General features: G+C 43.0%; 1 protein-coding gene across 2 annotated transcripts in view; it reads left to right on the top strand.

The window, feature by feature from the left end:
* The window catches only part of EXPH5 (exophilin 5), a 75,795-nt gene extending 55,833 nt beyond the window's left edge, over nt 1-19,962 (top strand). The window contains exons 3-6 of one of the 2 annotated variants that reach the window (XM_069969766.1): nt 1,262-1,415; nt 10,659-10,716; nt 13,015-13,141; nt 14,664-19,962. In XM_069969766.1, coding sequence (XP_069825867.1) covers nt 1,262-1,415; nt 10,659-10,716; nt 13,015-13,141; nt 14,664-19,459 — 5,135 coding nt within the window. In that variant the 3' untranslated portion in view covers nt 19,460-19,962. Of the gene's footprint in view, nt 1-1,261; nt 1,416-9,772; nt 9,878-10,658; nt 10,717-13,014; nt 13,142-14,663 lie in introns of those variants that run through there. The other variant, XM_069969767.1, reaches the window with a different exon arrangement.
* Nucleotides 19,963-22,277: the final 2,315 nt, after the last annotated feature.

Genomic DNA, 22,277 nt, shown 5'->3' with positions numbered 1-22,277 from the left:
GGGGGAGATTTATCAAACATGGTATAAAGTGAAACTGTCTCAGTTGCCCCTAGCAACCAATCAGATTCCACCTTTCATTCCTCACAGACTCTTTGGAAAATGAAAAGTTGGAATCTGATTGGTTGATAGGGGCAACTGAGCCAGTTTCACTTTACACCATGGTTGATAAATCTGCCCATATGTGTCTGCTGTAAAGTGTCTGTCTAAGTGCTGTTAATGGAGCAGAAGTCTCAGTAACAATATGGCTGCCACCAAAAGAACATAAAAAATGGTGTATATAAAAAAAAAATAGAAGCCCCCCCCCCTCCCCGCAATTGTAATACTATATATAAAATAGAAAACTGGACAGCCCCTCTAGGTGTCTCTATTAGGCTGGGTTCACACTGCATTTTTGCACTCTATTTATCATATCCATTTTTAAACAGTTACTTTTAACGCACAGAAAATGTGGTCAACTATGTTTTTCTGTATGCTAAAAAAAAAGGGAAGAAAAACATATCTGCTCTCATCTCTCTTTAATTTTTTTTTTTAATTCTGGACCAGCCCTGCTATAAAGGCTAATAGGCGTTATAACCCCCCGCCCCCCCCCCCCCCCCCCCCCTAAAAGCTCTGGGTATATTTGAGTAGGTTAAGGTATGCTCAGTTATAATCCCTTTTCCTGGCATGTCTGTGGTTGGTGCATGCCAAATAGTGGAGCCCATACCCTGCATTTTGGGCACAGTACAGTATATTTTCCCATACTAGCCCGGTATCTGAGCTCTACTGATAACCAACAACTATGTGGGATAGTCCAGCACTTTTTTTTTTTTTCCCTTCGTGACAATATTAGTGAAGAATTTTTACAATCACACCCTTATTCCCCAGACATTATATGAAGCGTATCTAAGCTCCGTTGCCCGTGCTGCCGTCACGGAGCGGCGTGCTAACAATAGACACAAACTTTGCACTTTGATCCTGTGAATTAAGATTTTTTTTTTTATCTGATAAGTGGTGGATGCGCGTGCTGTGCACTATATATTGGCAGAAGACAGGGTGTGTGCCTGCACTTTGATAGCAGATGGATACTCATATATATATATATATATATATATATATATATATATATATATATATATATATATTTTTTTTTTTTTAAATAATTTCTTGAGGAAGAATTTAGTGTTCCTTTTTTTTTTTTTTTTTTTTTAACCCCATCACTGCCAGCGTCTGCTTTCCTGCATTGATCGTGGGAAAATGTTAATCATGTCGTCTTTGCTTTCAGAGCCGGAATCCTCTAGAATGACAACATCTAGAAACTTTCAGCCCCAAAAGAACTCTGGACCCTCTTTCCTCAGGCTTCGCTCTCCTTTGGCTTCTTTGTTCTCCTTCAGGAAATCTGCAAAGCAAACTCTAAAACCGCCACCGGATCATGAAAGGTAATGGATTGTTATATATGGTGTGATGTATAATGTATCCTGCCACAATGTTCACATAGTGCTGAAGCTTGATTTCTGCTGTGGAGTTGCTGCAGGTGCACAAAGGGATTTGCTTCCCTGCCAGTCATTGTCAGTCCAATGTAGGTGCTGATAATGTATATTCTAGGCTGGATATAGTTGTATATGTGTGTCAGCTGAAAGCGTGACTAGCTGGGTACAGGGCTTTCAGCCTCTGAACTGCGACTTGAAATTGGTGCAAGACTGGAGCCCAATTTGCTATTTTTTTTTCCGGGTCTGTGCCAGGCTTGCTAAGTGGTTGAGGTGCAAAAAAGGGATGCAGTAAACTTAGTACTATGTACACCTGCAAGCAGGATGTCTCTACACAAATCCAGCATGCAGCTGTGTGCTGGTGGGGGATTACTGGTGACTGGCTTGGAAGGTGAAGGTTTTGGTAAATACATCCTACCCCAATCTATGTTAAAAATTTTAAAGTGCTGTCATTTAAAACAAAAGTAACATTTGCTCTTCTCCTTATTTGATTTAACAAACAATAAGAAGCGCTCAGCTAAGCTCTTCTTCTATCTTTGCTGTAGCAGAAGGCTCCATAGACCATAGACAATAAAATGAGTCTGCAAGGAGAGAGACTGGGAAAGAAGAGCCTAGCTAAGCGCTTCTCTCGGCTTGTTCTAACAAACGATGGACCTCTTGGCACCCAGACTTTGACTGATCAAACCTTTTTGGCACGTTCAATTTAAAAAAAAATGACAGGTACACTTTAAGCCAGAAAACCCTTTTACTTGTCTAAAGACGCATATATTACCATATAATGGAGACCTAGACGTGGTAATGGTCAGACAGTAAGTTAAAACGGGAAAAAAAAGGCAGTTTTGTCGCTGTCACATGTCTGGATTTTCCAGGACGTTGTTAGTTTGATTTGGTGATGATGTAAACCTACAGGCTGTATGTGTAATGATGAAATCCTTAACTAAACTCCTCCGCCGGCAGCGTGTACACATACCTGAAATAAGTCAAGTGAACCTTTTAGTTGTGTGGAGCTTGAAGAGATACTTGTATCTGTGTTACCTGGAGAGAGCAGATAAATATTGATCCATACATCATAAAAGAAGAACTCCGCTGCTATTCCTGTTGAGACTGAGGTTCATCCTCTTTAGTATCTGTCTCCACTCTGCTGTTTTTCTAGATCTACGCCGACAGCACTCGTGTTTGATGAATCTCTGCTGTCCACAAATGTTACAAAACTGTGTAGATGGATATTTTTTTCTTTCTACATAACACTCCTTTAAAGGGAACCAATCACCCCGAAAATCGATGTAAAGACAAGGATATGTGCTGATAGATCACCCAGCACACTTCCCAAATATGCCCCTGTAACCTCTGTGCCCCCCTCAATGAGACAGTAATCTTACTTTCTTCTTGTCACGCGCTGTATGTAAATTTTTGCTAACTAGTCCGGGTGGGCGTATGTAGTCCTGGTGGGCGTATGTAGTCACGGTCCGTGGGCGTATCTACTCACGGTCCGGGGGCGTATGTAGTCGCGGTCTTCGGCTGTAATCACGCCCAGAGGGGCGTGATTCGGCGGCTTGCGGTCCAGTGACGTCATCCGGCGGCTTGCGTTCCGCGTCGCGGCCGCGCTGACGTGTTCGGGAACCCGCGCATGCGCAGTACGGCGGGAGACGACGCTGACGTACTGCGCATGCGCGGGTTCCCGAACACGTCGGCGCGGCCGCGACGCGGAACGCAAGCCGCCGGATGACGTCACTGGACCGCAAGCCGCCGAATCACGCCCCTCTGGGCGTGATTACAGCCGAAGACCGCGACTACATACGCCCCCGGACCGTGAGTAGATACGCCCACGGACCGTGACTACATACGCCCACCAGGACTACATACGCCCACCCGGACTAGTTAGCAAAAATTTACATACAGCGCGTGACAAGAAGAAAGTAAGATTACTGTCTCATTGAGGGGGGCACAGAGGTTACAGGGGCATATTTGGGAAGTGTGCTGGGTGATCTATCAGCACATATCCTTGTCTTTACATTGATTTTCGGGGTGATTGGTTCCCTTTAAGTGAATAGTGTGGCAGTGTAACATCATAAAATGTGTACTCACCTGCTGCTAATCCCTAAGGTCTGACTTGAGATTGTCCCCACCAATTAGCTAATTAAAGGGGCTGCGGTCCTCTGATGTGTTTACCAGGCACAACTCAGTACATCACGTAGTGGCTGTGCCTGGTATGAATGTGATTAAGCTGCAGTACCAGGTATAACCACTATTAGATGTATGGCACTGTGCCAGGTAAAGATGAGATTTCAGCGCTCACTGGAGCTCCCATTAGTGGCTAATCAGAAGTCACATCACCCAATTTTTTTCTTCTATACATGGCCTGTCAGATAGGCCATCAGTATAAAAGTCATAGAAAAGCCATTTAACCCTGATGAGTCCTGATAGTGTATGCCCCCATTTACTAGTGCCATCAACCAGTAAAACTAGCAGAAGCTCATTGGTGCCTATGCAGCATAGCAATACACCTAGTATACCATAGTCAGACATTATCCTCTCAGTAGGGGGCATCCTTCATATTGTCGGCACTGACAGACCAGCTTCCATTCTAGTTACTAACCAGCCAGTCATGAAATATATCAATACGGTGGAAATGTCATACGCCTCCTATACACTCCCCAACTCGCCTAGACCATAAACTATATGACCCTGGAGAATGATCATTGGACTCATGACTTGTAAATAGTTCTGACTATACTGTACAGTATATAGGTCAGAGAGGCTCGTGAAAAAGATATGAAATCATTATTATTACGCTTGTTTATGTAAAGTAATCTATGACTCCAGTGAGCAAAAATAAGTATTGTCCTGCCAGTCACGAGTTAAAGCGTGACTAGACGATGAGAGCATCCACATACATATATATAACTGCTTACTGTATATACCTGGATGGTAATGAAATGACATTCTTTATGGAAAATTGGTAGTCATTTATATTTTTATGAGATCATTCTTCTATATTTTTAATTAACTACTTCCTGTGCTGCAAGGTTCGAAGTTCAAAGGTGGTTTTGAAAGATTAAATCTTCTTTTGCCTATGCAATCCTTATAGACACTCACTATTAGTAAATGCGCCCATACATTAGAGTGGGTGATAGCTTCTCTGCTGCCTAAGGCAAATACTAAAATGGCCTCAACACTGCTACACAAGGAACAAATACTACCATACATATTACCCTCATACTGGTATTGGGCAAAACCCTCTGTACTGGAACCAGCATTGCATAAAGGACAAATAATACCACCACACCATGAGCACATATTACTACCCCATAGTGACTAAATATTATCACCATACTTTGACTGAATAAACTTGGTATACCAAGGCCAGTATAACCAATAATACTGCCACATCCTAACTAGCGATGAGCGAACCAGCCGAGGTTCGGGTTCGTATGAACCTGAACTATCGGCCACTGATTCCCGCTGGAGAGGGTGGATACAACCTTGAGGCTGTATCCCAGTTTTCTAGGTGGTCCTCAGGCTGTATCCACCCTCTCCACGGAGCGGGCAGACGGGAATCAGAAGCCGATAGTTCAGGTTCATACGAACCCGAACCTCGGCCGGTTCGCTCTTCCCTGATCCTAACCACATAATACCACTGCCAAATGACCAAATAATGCCAACCAAACTTCTACTAAATAAAACAGTCCTGAATCCAACATTTCCCCTATATAGTGACAGCAGTGCAGTTACACCTAGCAGGGCTCCAGATGGCGACCAAAATGGTCGCCAATGCGACTGATATTTTGCAAATGGCGCCCAGATTTATTCATCTGGGCGCCATTTGCGACTGGCCCCGGCGGCGGCGCGCTGTCTCTTTAAGATGCGCGGCTGATGCGCGGCTGCAGGGGGCGTCCCATCCTATCCCCGGCAGCGCGGCGCATCAGTGAGCTGCCTGGGGCCCTGACTTCCGGCACAGGAAGCGCGCGTCAGAGACGCTTCCTGTATCAGAAGTCACAGCCCCGGCGTACAGGGAGCTCACTGACGCGCCGCGCTGCCGGGGATAGGATGGGACGCCCCCTGCAGCCGCGCATCAGCCGGGGACAGCGCCTGAAGAAGAAGAGGATCGCCGGGGGAGCGGGTTGTCAGGTGAGTTTGTGTGTTTGTTTTTTTTTTAAATACTGCTTAGCATAGAGGAGGAAGGGGGGGGGGGGCATCTATAATGGGGGGAAGAGAAGGGGGGGCATATATAATGGGGGGAGAGGGGGGGCCATCTTCAAGGGGGGGGAGAGGGGGCTAGCTATAAGGGGAGGGGGGTATCTATAAGGGGGGGAGAAGAGGGGGCATCTATAATGGGGGGGAGGAGGGGGCATCTATAATGGGGGGGAGGAGGGGGCATCTATAATGGGGGGGAGGAGGGGGCATCTATAATGGGGGGAGGAGGGGGTCATCTATAAGGGGAGGGGGTATCTATAAGGGGGGGAGAAGAGGGGGCATCTATAATGGGGGGGAGGAGGGGGCATCTATAATGGGGGGGGAGGAGGGGGCATCTATAATGGGGGGAGGGGGCCATCTATAAGTGTAGGGCAAACTGGCTGCAGACACTGGGAGATATATGCACAATTATTATTATCAGGGCCGCTCAGGTGTCTGTATTGTAGGGGGTCACTTGCATTAGTCACTAGGTGAGAGATATATCTATCTATATACACATCTTGTGGGGGGTCACTATGGCTGCAGTCATAAGTCTAGCTCAGTATGTATAGACTGTTGCAAGCTTTTAAAGGGAACCTGTCACCCCCGGTGACGGGGTGACAGGCTCCCAACCCCCCGTTAGAACCCCCTATACTCACCTCATCGCGCCGGGTCCCGCTTCTGGAGGTGGTCAGGTCACGGAGATCTCAGCCGCTGCAGCCCGGCGCGCACACTGAGAGATGAGTCCAACACTCATAGAGAATGACGGAGCACTGGACTCTCCCGTCATTCTCTATGAGCGTTGGACTCATCTCTCAGCGCACGCCGGGCTGCAGCGGCTGAGATCTCCGTGACCCGACCATCTTCAGAAGCGGGACCCGGCGCAATGAGGTGAGTATAGGGGGGTTGGGAGCCTGTCACCCCGTCACCGGGGGTGACAGGTTCCCTTTAAGTTCAAGTTCAGAAGAGTAAGCCTCATTAAAAGGCTAGCCAAGTGAGGCTGAAGTACTGAGTCAGACTGTATATGGTTGTCAGACTGTATATGGTTGTCAGACTGTATATGGTTGTCAGACTGTATATGGTTGTCAGACTGTATATGGTTGTCAGACTGTATATGGTTGTCAGACTGCATATGGTTGTCAGACTGTATATGGTTGTCAAGTTGCAAGTTTCCATGTTGAACATTTTCAAACTAAGAAAAGAAAGGATCTAAAGGAGGAGGAGGAGGAGGAGGCTGCCGCGGCCTCTGCACACAGTAAGTCCCATGTAACATAACATTAATTTTACATGGCTTAAAATGTTGGCGACCAAATATTCTATTTGGCGCCTAAATTTTTCAGGTTAGGAGCCAATGGCTCCTAGGTAAATTTTTTAGTCTGGAGCCCTGCCTAGTGACTCCCATGGTGACGTCTTCTCACATCTTGTTGGCTTCCCTTTTCTTCTCTGTTCGCCTCAGACCATCATGAAGACTTCTCCTGCCATGGCTAATTTCTGCAGAATCGGGTGGCTTGTGTAATCTGCTGCCTGAGGCGAGATGCTCATCAGATGTGGTCCTGCCATACACCTTAGGGTGTTACTGTAATTTTAGGTAACTTCTGACATTTCCCCGACACGTGTCTCTCTCTTCAGCTGTTAATCGTTCACTTCATCAAAGTTTTTGGAGTGAACAAGTTGAATGTTCTGCCAGCTGGGGAGGGGAGTGCATTGCTGCGCACTTACCCAGGCTTCATCTCTATATTGCAGCGGGTCTCAGGAGTTGCTGAGGACATGGCAAAAGGTACTGCAAATCACAGTATCACTTTAAACTTGATAAAAGTAGACTAGGAAACTGCGCCTGATGCTGCATCTCTGCCTGATACTGCAGCTAATCATTACAGGAGGCTGTGCCTAATACTACAGCTGTCCTTAGGCTAGGTTCACACTGCGTTTTCAGCATCCGTTTAACGCATCCGTTTTTTGCAAAAAACGCATGAAAAACGGATTGCAAAAAACGGATTCATTTGTGTGCATCCGTTTTTCCATTGACTTCCATTATAAAAAAAAACTGATCCGTTTTTTTTGGCGGACCAAAACGGACCAAAAAACGTTGCTGACCCTATTTTTCTGGACGTTAAAAAAAACGGATCCGTTAAACGGATTCTGAAAACGCAGTGTGAACCTAGCCTTACCAGGGGACTGTACCCATCACTGCAGCTCATCCTTAAAGTGTCACTGTCATTTACTTTTTTTTTTCTTTTGCCGAAATCAATAGTACAGGCGATTTTAAGAAGCTTTGTAATTAGCCGAAAAATGCATTTTTATCATTAAAAAGCAGTTTGAAGCTCTCCCCCCTGTCTTCATGGTTCTCTTATGGAGGGGGAGGGGTGGAGGGAGATGAGGCACCAAAACAGGTCAACAAAGAGCTAATTTACAGCTACATCACCGGCTATCTCCTCTGACAGTCAGCACTGACCTCTGAATACTGGCTTTCATACAGGTCCCGCTGTGTAATCCTTTGTTCTCTGCTCTCTGCTGGCGACTAATCTCCCTCCTTTCCCCTCCCCTCTTCATAGAACAGACAGGATCCGACTGATGTAAAACAGTCGAGATTTCCTGATAATGGATGAGAGGGAGGGGGGGACCTGGGGAAAGTCTTTTTGAATGCAGATAATGGCATATTTGCCTAATAATAAACCCTGTACTGACTAAAATTGCCTGTACTATTGATTTCTGCAAAAAAAATAAATAATAATAATTAAATGACAGTGACACTTTAAAAGGGATTGTGCCTGTTACTGCAGCTCTTTCTTACAGGGGGCTGTGCCTGATGCTGCAGCTTTCCCTTACAGGGGGCTGTGCCTGATGCTGCAGCTTTCCCTTACAGGGGCTGTGCCTGATGCTGCAGCTTTCCCTTACAGGGGGCTGTGCCTGATGCTGCAGCTTTCCCTTACAGGGGCTGTGCCTGATGCTGCAGCTTTCCCTTACAGGGGGCTGTGCCTGATGCTGCAGCTTTCCCTTACAGGGGCTGTGCCTGATGCTGCAGCTTTCCCTTACAGGGGGCTGTGCCTGATGCTGCAGCTTTCCCTTACAGGGGCTGTGCCTGATGCTGCAGCTTTCCCTTACAGGGGGCTGTGCCTGATGCTGCAGCTTTCCCTTACAGGGGCTGTGCCTGATGCTGCAGCTTTCCCTTACAGGGGGCTGTGCCTGATGCTGCAGCTTTCCCTTACAGGGGGCTGTGCCTGATGCTGCAGCTTTCCCTTACAGGGGGCTGTGCCTGATGCTGCAGCTTTCCCTTACAGGGGGCTGTGCCTGATGCTGCAGCTTTCCCTTACAGGGGGCTGTGCCTGATGCTGCAGCTTTCCCTTACAGGGGGCTGTGCATGATGCTGCAGCTTTCCCTTACAGGGGGCTGTGCCTGATGCTGCAGCTTTCCCTTACAGGGGGCTGTGCATGATGCTGCAGCTTTCCCTTACAGGGGGCTGTGCATGATGCTGCAGCTTTCCCTTACAGGGGGCTGTGCATGATGCTGCAGCTTTCCCTTACAGGGGGCTGTGCCTGATGCTGCAGCTTTCCCTTACAGGGGGCTGTGCATGATACTGCAGCTTGCCCTACATGAATGACATTGAGTTTCATGAACATCTGTACCCGGCCCAGCTTCCATAAGGTCATGCAGCCATATCTGTGCAGTAAGTATAGGGTACACGGAGCTTAGAGAAGAGAAGAAGTGTAGGTCCCAGAGGTCCTACATCAACCAAAGAAACATCAATGACCAATTCTCAGGATAGACAATGAAGTATCAGGAATACTTTGATTGTGTACATTACCTTACAGACAAGTCAGTTATTCTATGTAGGCCATGGTCAGCATTAGCAGGTATGCACACAGGTCTCGCCCTGTATCTAATAAATGTTTTGGTTCCCCGCGTTGCTTAGTTATAGTTAACCACTGCTCTGGGTTTTGGCGATCAATTCATACTAAAGCAAGTAAGAACCTGATTGCTCAGATGACTGACAGCTTATACGCGTCACTGCCTTTCCCTCAAGATCTTCTCAATTATTAAGAAAAAAAAAAAAAGTTCTGGAGCGCTGGAAGGCAGGGTAGGACACCCATCATGAGGCACTCCGAGTTTGTGTGTCTGTGATTTGGCTTCATCTCCGCTCAGGGAGTCATTCGGGATGGTTTATAGGTTTACAGAAGACGTTCTTATAGAGGAGTTTTCTCCCTGCTGAAACAGAATCTCAAGGTGATGCTCCCGCATGCTCGGTACTGTTGAAACTTATTTCTTTATATGTTTATCTACTGTTACTTTTAATTGCTTTTTTTGTTTGTTTGTTTTTATCGCTGACGGGAACCCTGGAAGCGAGGGGGTTAGAAAGTACAGTTTACAGGTGACGGATAGACAAGACACCTGCCCTGGTGATCGCACGTCTACTCTTGGATATTATTTTATGTTGTGTGGGGTTTTTGTTTTGTTTGTTTTTTAGTATATCTAACTACATAATATATCTTTATAGCCGTCATAGTTATTTGCTTTTCACAGATTCAATCCCCTAGTTAGATGGAGTAAATAATAACCTTTTATCTACTTGTAGCCACGACTGGGGGAGTTATCATTCAGCTCTTTCTATACAGAAGATTTGGACCTTTTTATAAAGACATTTTATGAGTGGATCAGTACTCTGTACCTAAAGGGGTTATACTGGATTAGAAAAGCATAGCTTCTTTCTTTCAGAAACAGCACCGCTCTTTTCTCCAGTTTGTGTGTGGTATTGCAGCTAGGTTTCTTTGAATTGAAAGAAGCTTTACCGGAGGACAGGCTTAGCAGCGTTTTTGGAGGAAAGCAGCCATGTTTTTCTAATCCTAGATAACCCATTTAAAAAATACCTAGAGGTAAGAGTTACTTGGGTTTCAGTATATAATTGTGTACTGTTATTTCATAATTCACTTTCTTGCTTTGTTTTGCCTTTGCTTTTAATACATGAAACTACTAATGTTTTATCATGTAGTAATGATGATGATGATAATACTCCATTCTCCTCCTCAGGCATGGCATCTACTCTATCAGTGGCCAGTTACAGCCAAACACTGACGTGAACAAAAAGGTGAATAAATGTTTTACAATTGTTCTCAAGGTCCGTGTTTAAAGCCATGTCCTCTGCAAAAGAAAAGAAAGTTTAAGGTCACATAAACAGGAAACTAACCTAGAGGATAAAATTGTAACCTTCGACCAAGCCAGAGAGAAATTCCTATGTACCTTAGAATGAAATACTTTTTAACTGCATCATGCTTTATGATACAAATTTGCAGGTTGTAATTCCAGACTATGTACCTCTCCTTTAGAGGAATGGTTGACATATTTTAAGTTTTTAATCATGCCCCCTTTCCCCCTGACTATACAGATTTAGATCCCTAAAGGGTCATCAGAAAACGGGTCTTTCGACCCGTTTTATTTTATCAATATCCTTTTTTAGGTGAGGTCTCCAGAACTGGATCACAGTCTCCCTCTTCCTACTGGTTATACCTCTAGCTATACACCCCAGCATACGATTTGCTTTCCCTACTGCCTTTGTTGTATTGGTGATTCGTTTTAAGGCTGTCAGAAATTACTACCCCTAAATCCTTCTCTTCTAAAGTCTTTGACAACACAGAACTGCTAATATGATACTCAGATGATTCCTCCTACCCAAGTGCATTATTTTACATTTGGAAACATTGAACTGCAGTTTCCATTGTTTGCACCACTTATCTAGCAAAGATAAATAATTTTCCATATTACTGACACCTCCAGGGATATCAACCCTATTGCACACTTTTGTGTCTTCAGCAAACAGACAAACCTCACCTATCAAACCTTCTCCTATGTCACTATCCTTACCTACCAAACCTTCTCCTATGTCACTAACCTTACCTACCAAACCTTCTCCTATATTACTATCCTTACCTACCAAACAGTCTCCTATATCACTATCCTTACCTACCAAACCTTCTCCTATATCACTAACCTTACCTACCAAACCTTCTCCTATGTCACTATCCTTACCTACCAAACCTTCTCCTATGTCACTATCCTTACCTACCAAACCTTCTCCTATGTCACTATCCTTACCTACCAAACCTTCCCCTATATCACTAACCTTACCTACCAAACATTCTCCTATGTCACTATCCTAACCTACCAAACCTTCTCCTATGTCACTATCCTTACCTACCAAACCTTCTCCTATGTCACTATCCTTACCTACCAAACCTTCTCCTATATCATTATCCTTACCTACCAAACCTTCTCCTTTGTCACTTACAAACATAAAATAAACACAAAAATAATAGGACCCAGAACAGTCCCTTGTGGCCACCACAAGTCTCTGCTTGGAATATCCACCATTACTAACAACCCTCTAATATCTATCCTTCAGCCAACCACAAATCCACTGAGCTATCCAGGGACTAAGCTCAATTTTCTCTAACTTCTCAATCCGCTCTTTATGGGGAACTGTATCAAAGGCTTTCCCACAACTTTTGTTGTTGGTTTGTATGTTAGTTTGCTGTTGTATATCTTTTGTTCCAAAATAATATTCCTGTCTGTTTTGCATGATCGCCAACTCTCTGTGCCCCACCTGCTGGGTGGGATCAGTTCCCATTTTTGTTTGTACTCTTGTAGCCTATTGTCTACTGCTGCTGTTTCCTTTGCTGGTGACCATGGTGTAAGTGCACTTTATTTTTATTTTATAAATGTTACTTAAAAAAATAAAGAAGAGCTTGAATAAAGGGAAGCATTCAGGTTGGTTATGCTGCATTGTATAGCAACCGATATGTGGTTTTCAGCTGATGCTGAAATTTATATAAGATTACAATCACATTTGGGGCACATGGTCAGAGAACAGTCACCATTATTCATTAGATGCTGCTGCCCCCACCGATGACTGATGGGTTTCTCTATTTCTCTATACTTGGGGAAAATCTGTCAGTCATTGGTGGGGTCAAAGGCACCTAGTGTATAACCGGCACTGTTCTCTAGCACACTGGATATATACTGTGTTTCCAAATGTGATTTTAACCTACTGTACATATCAGCTTAAGCAAAAGACTGCTGAAAAGTGTGTCACTATATTATGCCACCCTCATCGAGGGCAGCACAACCAACCTGACAGGTTCAGACTGCATTAGATCAGACTTGTCCTCATGTCAACAATTGCTTAATGCCCTGTTGCTTAATGCATAGTGCAGCTTATTTACATACAGTATATACGATTGCACTGCAGAATATAGAAAATATAAAGATATGTTTTGTCAAGAGGCACACATATATATATATAACCACCAGGTTCCTTCAAAAAACTGGAGCAAATCTGATTGGTTTGTTACTTACTTTGTTCCTTTTTTTTTTTTTTTCTTTTTTACAGTTTGATATCTACCATTCTGCAAGAAGTGTAAAACAGATTGCTGGATTTTTTGAAGGACAGCAAAACAAGGGAAGAGATAATGACAGCACAAAGGCCTCCACCCAACTGGAGAGGGAAGTTTTTCAAGGTTAGTAGTTCAGTAACGACTGCTTACAAAATAAATGTGGCTCCAGGTAAATGTACCCCCCCCCCCCCCTGATAAATGATTGCAAGCAAGCGCTTTAACCATAATAGTTCACCATAGTACAAAGAACCATAGTCATTTGTTACGATCACAATTATGGTTGTAACTACGATTGTTCATATACTCTAGCATGTATACCTAGTATGTAATGATCGTAATAACGAACTAACAAAGTGTACTTACACTGAAAGATTTGCAAATGATTAATAATGATTTTATGGTCAGCTTAAAAGATGCTATCAACAACATTTTCTTTAGTTTGATCACTGCCTGCATAAACACGGAAAGATTATCTCTTAAATTTGAGCTATATAACAATTTTTCAACCAATAATATTTCCATATAATAGGGCCCTTAGTAGTCATACCACCAATCTAGCTCCAGGCTCTAATTCCCCTTGAAGGGGTTATCCTGTTAGGTAAAATACATGCTGAATCATCCACATTCCTGGAGACTATTTCATATATGTCATTACCTTATCAGTCTCCTTCTCCCAGTTCTGAGCTGCTGCTTTCTGCTGAGGAAACAGAAAACTGTTCTGTCCTTCTCCTGTCCCCTTCTTTCTGAGATGGCTCATGTAAACAGCCTCTCTGTCTGCCTGTCACTGCTCTCTGTGATCCCGGGAGGGTTGATCACTGTGAGGTCACCAACAAGTTGACCTCACATTAATCCTCCTGTCATTGCAGAGTGCAGAATTAGCTAGCCAGGGACACTGTTTACATAAGCCATCTTTGAAGGGAGGAAGAAGAAGGGGGAGACATAATGAACAGCTCAGACACAGTTTTCCATGTCTTCAGCAGAAAGCAGCAACTCAGAACTCGGGGAAGTAGACTGAAAAGATAATGACATGTATGGAGTGAGCTGTGGGTAGATAACCCCTTTAAAGTATTTACAAGGCTATTTAATGGAGATGAGCAAAACTCGAGTACGCTCGAGTCTTATCCTTCCAAAATTGACTACCGGTGGCTGAAGAATTTGGATGCAGCCATAGGAAGTCCAGGAAACATGGATACAGCCTACATTTAGTCTCCTGCAATCAGGCAAAGTGAGCGTTGTGCTGAGATTGAAGCACGTTGCCACTTGCTTCACTGTCCAGGGATCAGATTGCGACATGTCAGACGGATATTTACAGTAACACTTTAATATTGTGTGTATTACATTGTTGGCTAGAACTGTGTGTGCAGCAATCTACTAGAGTTGCCAAACCTAGACAACAGCATTTATATGACTGTGACTCATACATTCCTTTATGTATGGATAATTCCAATGAGCATTGCCATGTCTAGGGAGTACTAGCCAAGTTATGCTTAATGTATAGGCTTTTGTTTAATCCCTGAAGCTTTTTGTATCTTGTAAGGTACTGCATGTTTAGCCTTGTCCACAGCAGTAAACTTTTCTTTTTTTTAAAAAAAAAAAAAGCTTTAGTGAGCAAACGTTCTCTAAACTAAATTGTTGTTTGTTTCAGTTTTAGGGGATCTGGACCAAAAACTTGCTCAAGAACAGAGTCACAACCAAACCGTAAGGACTAGCAGACTATCAGGCTATAATCATGGAAGGCAATATGGCAAAGAAGGTTCGCTCCATAGTACATCAGAGCCTAAAAAAATGTACAGCAGTTTATCTTCTCACAATGGAAGGAAAACGCCATCACTTGAGGAGACGCATACAACATACGCCACGTACCAGCCAAGAAATTTTTATGAAATGTACTCGAATAGACAACGCTCAGCTTCCAAACCAGAGGCCTCCAAAAAAAACTTTCACCAGAAGAGCCCATCACTTTTTTCATCCGTAATCAATACATCCTCGAGGTCATCTCCTTCGTTTTCATCGAGTAGCTTGCATCTGTCGTCTCCAGGCGTAGACCTGGAGAGAACAAGACCCCATAAGTCCAAGAGGATGCCTGTCATGTCTATCAAATGGAATAACGCATATAATTCTGGGAAACCTGCAGAGACCGGTAGACCTTTCAGAGCACAATCTGCTTTGGATCTTACAAATCTTGGTAGATCCAGTTTTCACAGCAGAGTTTTTGATCTATACAAGTACAAAAAAACACCAAAAGTACCAGAGTCCACTTCAGATCAAGGTAGTAGTAATAACACCAACACAAACACCTCATCTGTGAACAATGCAGGTAATAGAGCCACTGGATATTACAAAACCGATTCTCCCGACCTTGGTCCGGAAGTTAAACAAACCATCTGTTACGAAAGGTACGGAGATGGAGAATATAAGGAAAATTCTTTGAATAAAAATGAAATGAGTAAAACTGTTGAAAATTTGAGCAGCAATGACAAGGAAACAGAACCTATGGAAGTGGAGAGTGATTTATCTGAAGAACTGAATACTAGTGCAACAGATCATTTACATGATGAAACAGAAGCTTCTAGTGATCTATATAACCTCAGTCTGCAAACCAAGGACTTTTCTACTAAAACAGATGTAATAATTGAAGAGTGTAAAATGGAGGTGGACCATGAACATTCCGATATCCAAAATAAAGACATTCCTATAGATTTTACTTTCCAAGATCCTACTCCCCTTGAAGTATCCTCTAGTTACACATCAGAATCAGAGATCTTGGATGTTTCCGCTCAAAATGTCTTCCCTTACTCTAGCAAAACTAGCTCATCCATTTCTGTAGACCATGATGCCAGTACTCAAGAAGAATGCTTCACGCAACAAAGAGAAAAGCCTGATGGTAATCGATCATTAGATCCCATTAAACTGTCCAGTTCATATGAATCTAGAAAGTCCTATAAAATTGATCCTCCTCCTTATATGGGATTTAAATCTTCAAAAGTCAACGATCGGGAAAACGCATTGACTTATAAAAGATCTAGTTTGTTTAATAACACCACAGATATTAGGGGAAGATTTGCCTGGATGAATAGGAGGAGGGGATCAAATGATAACCACAAAGGCTTTCAATCTGATACACTGAAGTTTAAGACAAGAAATGCATCCTCTCTCCCAGATTTAATCGACCAGGACAGTGACATTTTGGATAATCATGCTGACGTTACATTTGTCAACAAGAGTTGTGAAAATTTTCTAGATTTTGGTGCCACCAATGATGTCTGTCAAACAAAATCTTTAAAAATGTCTGATGATTTGGAAAATAATTTAAAATCTGAGAAACCTGGTGTCCAAAATACCAATCAACCAAAAACCTTGGGTTCTAGAATTTTTCAATATCTACAAAGGCCATATATGTCATCTTATGGCAGAGCAAAAGAAGGAATACTCAAAAAGCTGGACCAAAAGACAAGTTACCCCACAGGCTCATATCTGGCGGAAAGACTGACTGACAAGCAGTCAAAGTATAACCACACAAAAGGTTTTACGTCAGATACTCTGAAGTATAAGAAAAGGAATTCATCCTCTTTGCCAGATCTAATTGACCAGGACAGTGATGTTTTTGGCAATGATCCTAAAACTATATTACAGAAAAACAGTTGGGAACATGATGGAAGTTACCAAACGTCTGCTGTTCCTAAAACTGAGTCTTCAAGGATTCCTGAAGAAAGGAAGGAATTGTACATGGACAGCAGTACACGATATGGACATTCTCATGTCCGAGATACCATTCGACAACCGAGGAAATCAGGTTTAAGCACTTGGCAGTCTTTACAAAAACTACCTATATTTCCCTATGGTTCACAATTAGACAGGACATTGATAGAAACTGAGAAAAAGACGGCTGATTCTGAAGTAGCAAATCAAGCGGATACACTTACAAAAAATAAAATTGAGAACTTTTTAAATTTAGAGACTGCTCCATTTTCTCATGTACATACACAACCTGTTAACGTGAAGTCTGTCAACAGATGTCAGTACAATGGACAGAGTGGGTCTGACTCAAATAATAATAATAATTCAAGATTAGTAGAGGGAATACCAGTATACAACAAAGATGATGGGTCAAAAGTTAAAAGTGAATATGTTCACCCAAAACAAGATCATCCTAAAACTGAGAATGTGAGAGTTTTAAACCGTGATACCTTTACCAAGCCTAACCTCACAGAACTTTATCGACGGGATGTTGTTTCATGGTCGAATCAAAAAAGCACTGACCAAGTTCACCAGGAAGGTGAATCAGAAAGAAACCTAAACCAAACTTTGATGTATCAATTGGATCAAGAAGCAAACGATAAAGTGAATGATTATATAGAGCCACCTAAAGTCAGAGACCCAAAGTTTCCTACCAGCCAAACTGTGAAGGATGTAGAGCAAGACAACTTAAGCAAAATTGTTTACCAACCTACCACATACAATAAGTCAACAAAATTACTAAAAGACCACTTATTTGTGGCACCAAAACCTTTCACACGCAATATCCCTATAAATGTCATTCACACGTCAAGTCCTGAAGATAACCAGACCCCAACCTACCAGGAAGGAGAAGATTTTGAGGATCTTGCATCTCAAGAAGGTTTACACCTGCACGAAACATACACTTGTGAACAAGTTGTAAAAAATACAGAAATTTATGGAAGCCTTACAGATGATTCTTACACTGAAGTAGATAAAATTGAGTATCGAAAAGTTGTCTCAATCTATTATAGCCTTCCTCGCAAATTCTCCAAGACTACCTCCGATCTAACGAAGAACAACCTGAAGAATGCGGATAAGACTCTAGCGAAAAATAGTGCACCTAGTGTCCTCCTACATAAAATAAGTAGGCGCTACAAGGAAGAACCAGATGCAAGTCGCCAAAGCTCTGAAGAAACATTAATTACAGAAACTGTACACCGTGATAAAGTGGAAGATGTTCCATGTAAAGAACATATCTTAGATTTCAACATCGTTCCTTTAGAATCAAATTTCATGAAAAATAGCAGCAGGACAGATTCTGAAGAGGAAAATGATTTGGCAAGCAGGTTTAGTACCTTACTCATTTCTGACAATGAAGACAACTATACATCAAAGGAGGAGCCAATGAATAAAAATTCAAGACCACATCCCAGATATTCTTCAAACACTTATTATTATACTTTACCAAATAAGAAATCCAGTCTCCAAGACCTGGAGAGAAATGTTCTAGAGAGAGACATTGCAATGGCACGGGATAGGGTCAACATATACACCAGCAGCTGGAACATGGAACCTTCTCCTCCCGAGTCCCAGGATGTTTTTGTATCGCCAACATTCTCCTATGATAACCTCAATCATTCCCCGGGTTATGACTTTATGCACTTTCATGAAAACAACAAGCGAGACTATAACAGTAATAACAGTTTTGCAAGAGATGGTGGTTTGTCCAAGAAAAGCTCCTTAGATGAAGGTTTATTTTTGAGGGAAGACTTGCCTTCAATCTACAAAGCCAAAAGTTTCAAGGATTCAAATCAGCCTAAGTCGTACAACACCGAAGACGTCTCCCCACACATGGAAAGTAACACCAGCCCACAGACTGATTATAACAGTTCAGCGTTTATTAAAAACAATGATCTCAATCGAATAAGACCTTCATATTGCTCAGAGTTTGTCCAGAAGAAAATGAAGCCAATTAATGCAAAAAAGTTCAGTTTTTCTGACCATGTAAGTCAAGAACGTGTCAATCCAAGACACGCTAGTTCCCATGGTGATGATGCCGATTCACCTTCTGTGTTCTACTCTCCAAATGAAAACTATCCATCCCACGTCAACAAATATTTTGGCCAGGAAAGCCCCAAGATTAGCCGAAATGATGCAAATTCCAATTTGTATCGTTCAAAAAGCATGAAGCTCTTAAATACTGAAGGCAGAGAGAACATCATGGACTCAAACAGGAAAAGCGATGGAAGTTTTTCTTCAAAAAGCTGTGGAGGAACTTTGAGAGGCAAAAGCCCCTATAGTGTGGATACCTGGAACAGGAGATTTTCAGAAGAACTTTTAGATGAAAATGATAATTGGCCTGAAGAAACCTGTGAACGCAAACCTGTGTTTACCTCAAAGTCTCTCGATTATGGAATTTTTGGAAAGGAACAACAAGAAGCTATCTTAAACAATGTAAAGCGATCACTCACTGAGGGCAGGCTTTGGAGGCCAAGTTTCCTTAAAAATCCTGTTGCCCTGAGAACTGAAGAATATTGTACTTCTCAGGAACTAAATCCAGTAGGTCAGGCACCTGATGACGGCTCATCTCAGGGACCTCATTTTAAAAAACCTCTTAATATCTATGAGGGCGAGCCTGTTGTTTCCTCAGAATCAGACATTGAAACTACCACGGATGATGAATATTACTTAGATGGAAATGACAAGGAGTCAGAACTATGAGCTCTTCTTTATGGTTAACCAAGACAGTATTGATGGCTTCACCGGCTATATAGTGACCAATTGGAGCTCTTCTCTCTCCATGCTTTGGTAATTTAAGTGCAATATAACCCCCCACATGGGATCTGTAACAATACATGTAATGACAAATATTAGAGGACTTGCCCCCTAAGTTGAAAGGTCTGTTTTAATAAGCAGTAGAGATTAACCAAACTCAAGCACGCTCTGGTTCGTCTAGACCTGAGTGTGCAGTATTTGACTAGCTTTGGCTGCAGCCCTAGGGAGGCTGCATCTAATCTCTACACCTAGCAGTGACCAAATGCTGCATGCTCGGGTTCGGACCAACCTGAGTGTGCTCAACTCTAACAAGCACCTGTGTTCCCTATAACTAGAGATGAGTGAATTTACAGTCTTAATGAAGTAAAGCGCTTTGTTAGCTCCGCAGTTGGCTTATCAGCCGGCTGCCTTTGAACTTCAAGCCGCTCTGCTTCAGGTTTCTGGAAAAGCTGGATCTAGTTCTGGGAAACTAGGAGAAGTTTCCTAGGACTAGATCCAGCTTTTCCAGACACCCGGAGCAGAGCAGCAAGGAGTTCAAAGGCAGCCAGCTGATAAAGTAACAAAGTGCTTTGCTTCATTAATACGGCAAATTCGCTTATCTCTACCTATAACTCTTCCGAAGCACTTTTTTTTTTTTTTTTTTTTTTAGTACTTTGTATTGTGCCGTTCCTCCATTGCTCCTCCAGGAAATGCATAAATAAACTGATAGCTAAGTGTTACCATGTCAGTGAAGTGCGCCTTCAAAGTCGGACAATGTCAGCACCGATTGGATAATGTCAGATAGTCAGAGATACGTCATAGGGTACTATTACATGAAACGATAATCGGCCGATTATCGCTCCGTGTAATGAGTACAACGATCAGTAGATGACGACGATCATCGGCTGATCGTTTATATAGGTTAGAACCCATATTTGTCGGGCGCCGACCGCGTATCGCTACGTGTAATAGCGGTGCGCGACTGGCGACTGACTATATACATTACCTATCCACACTCCAGGGCTGCTCCTGGGGTCCGCTTCTCCCGGGTCCCGCGCGCTCTAGCTTCCCTGTCAGCTGACAGGCTGCTCTGAAGCTAGAGCACGCGGACCCCAGCAGCAGCCCTGGAGCGTGGATAGGTAATGTATATAGTCTAAGCAAGGGCTGCAAGGACATTGGTAACTAAGTCCATGCAGCCATTGGTGAACGATTATCGGGCCGTGTGATAGGCCCAGGAAACTAGCGCCGATCTAGCAGATTGGCGCTCGTTTACAGGTATTATCGGGCCCCCATCGACCTGTGTAATACCACCCATAGTATCAGATATTTCCAGGATAAATAACAGGAATATGACAACGAAGAGTTTCAAGAAAAGATGTTGCTTCATGGGGAATGCATGTTTTTACTGAAACAGGCAGGTCAGGAGTGCCAAAAGGTCCTCCACATATGGATGCATATTATGAAATGGAAGCATATACATATAACGGGAAACATTTATTGACAACAATGGACTTTATCTCTTAGTAATTGATGTGGTTGCATTCTGATGAATACTGTGGGTAGAAATTCCCAGTAGGAAAACTACACAGTAACATACTCAGTTGCTTGGACAACCCCCCTAAAAAAGCTAGCTCTTTGTATATGAGCTGGCTTAGTCTGGACGCTCAAACAGAAACAGAAGAAAGGAGCTGCTTACTTCCAGAAACAGCGCCATAGTGGTCTATAGGTTGTGTGTGGAATTGCGGCTGGGCACCATTAATGCAAAGATACAATACTACACGCTACCTCTCCGCAGGCCCAGCTCAGCACCATGTGCGACCACCGTTTTATAATCCTAATATCAGCAACCAGCATATAGCAAAACTGCTAATACAGCCTGCCTGTGCCAGTAGATCCCCAATTTCTACTGGTTGGTAGAGCAATAAACTTTATAAGCAATGAAATGATTGGGGGACTAAGGGTATGTTCACACTGAGTAAAATCAGCGGAATTCTGCGTCAAAGCTCTGTGTCCCACAGTATCTCTATGGGATGGCTCGCTCACCTCTGCTTCTGTCGCTCTCCGCTCAAAGGATTGACAAGTCAATTCTTTGCTCGGAGAGTGGAGGGAGTGGAGGCACGCGAGCCATCCCCTAGACACACAGAGCTCCGCCGTGGAATTCCGCCGATTTTTACTCAGTGTTAACATACTCTTGAGTGTAAAAAGTTTTGAGAAATAGAAAAAAAAAAAAAAAAATTTTTAGTCACATCACATAGAATAAAAATAAAATAAAAAGCAACAAAAAGTCTAAAAATACAAGAGTTTTATGCCAATTAATTTCTAGATTTATTTAACATTTTTTAAAGTAGTTAAACGTACCAAAAACTAGATACATTGGCTATCACTCATTGTACTGACCAGCAGAATCAAGGCAAAGTGAACAGAGTTAAGCTGCGTTTACACGAAACGATAATTGGCCCGATCGTACGATTAACGATGTCGGAGTAACGTTTTTTGTTTTTTTTCATAGCGCTCATCGTTTAGACGGTACATTTTATCGTACAGGAAATCGTTTTGCGATCGCTTAAGCCTATCTCACACATTGGTTAAATCGGCTAACGACTGTTTACACGGAACGATCTGCGAATTTTTTGCGAACGGCGATTTGAGAACATGTTGAAAGATCAAAATGAACGATTTCTCGTTCGTCGTTTGATCGTTCGCTGCGTTTACACGTACGATTATCGTTCCAATTTGATCGTTATCGCGCAAATTCGCACGATAATCGTTACGTGTAAACGCACCA

Source organism: Dendropsophus ebraccatus, chromosome 5, assembly GCF_027789765.1.
Source record: "Dendropsophus ebraccatus isolate aDenEbr1 chromosome 5, aDenEbr1.pat, whole genome shotgun sequence".
NCBI lineage: Eukaryota > Metazoa > Chordata > Amphibia > Anura > Hylidae > Dendropsophus > Dendropsophus ebraccatus.
The sequence above is the reverse complement of the archived record's forward strand: the minus strand, read 5'-3'. Positions and strand labels throughout refer to the sequence as shown.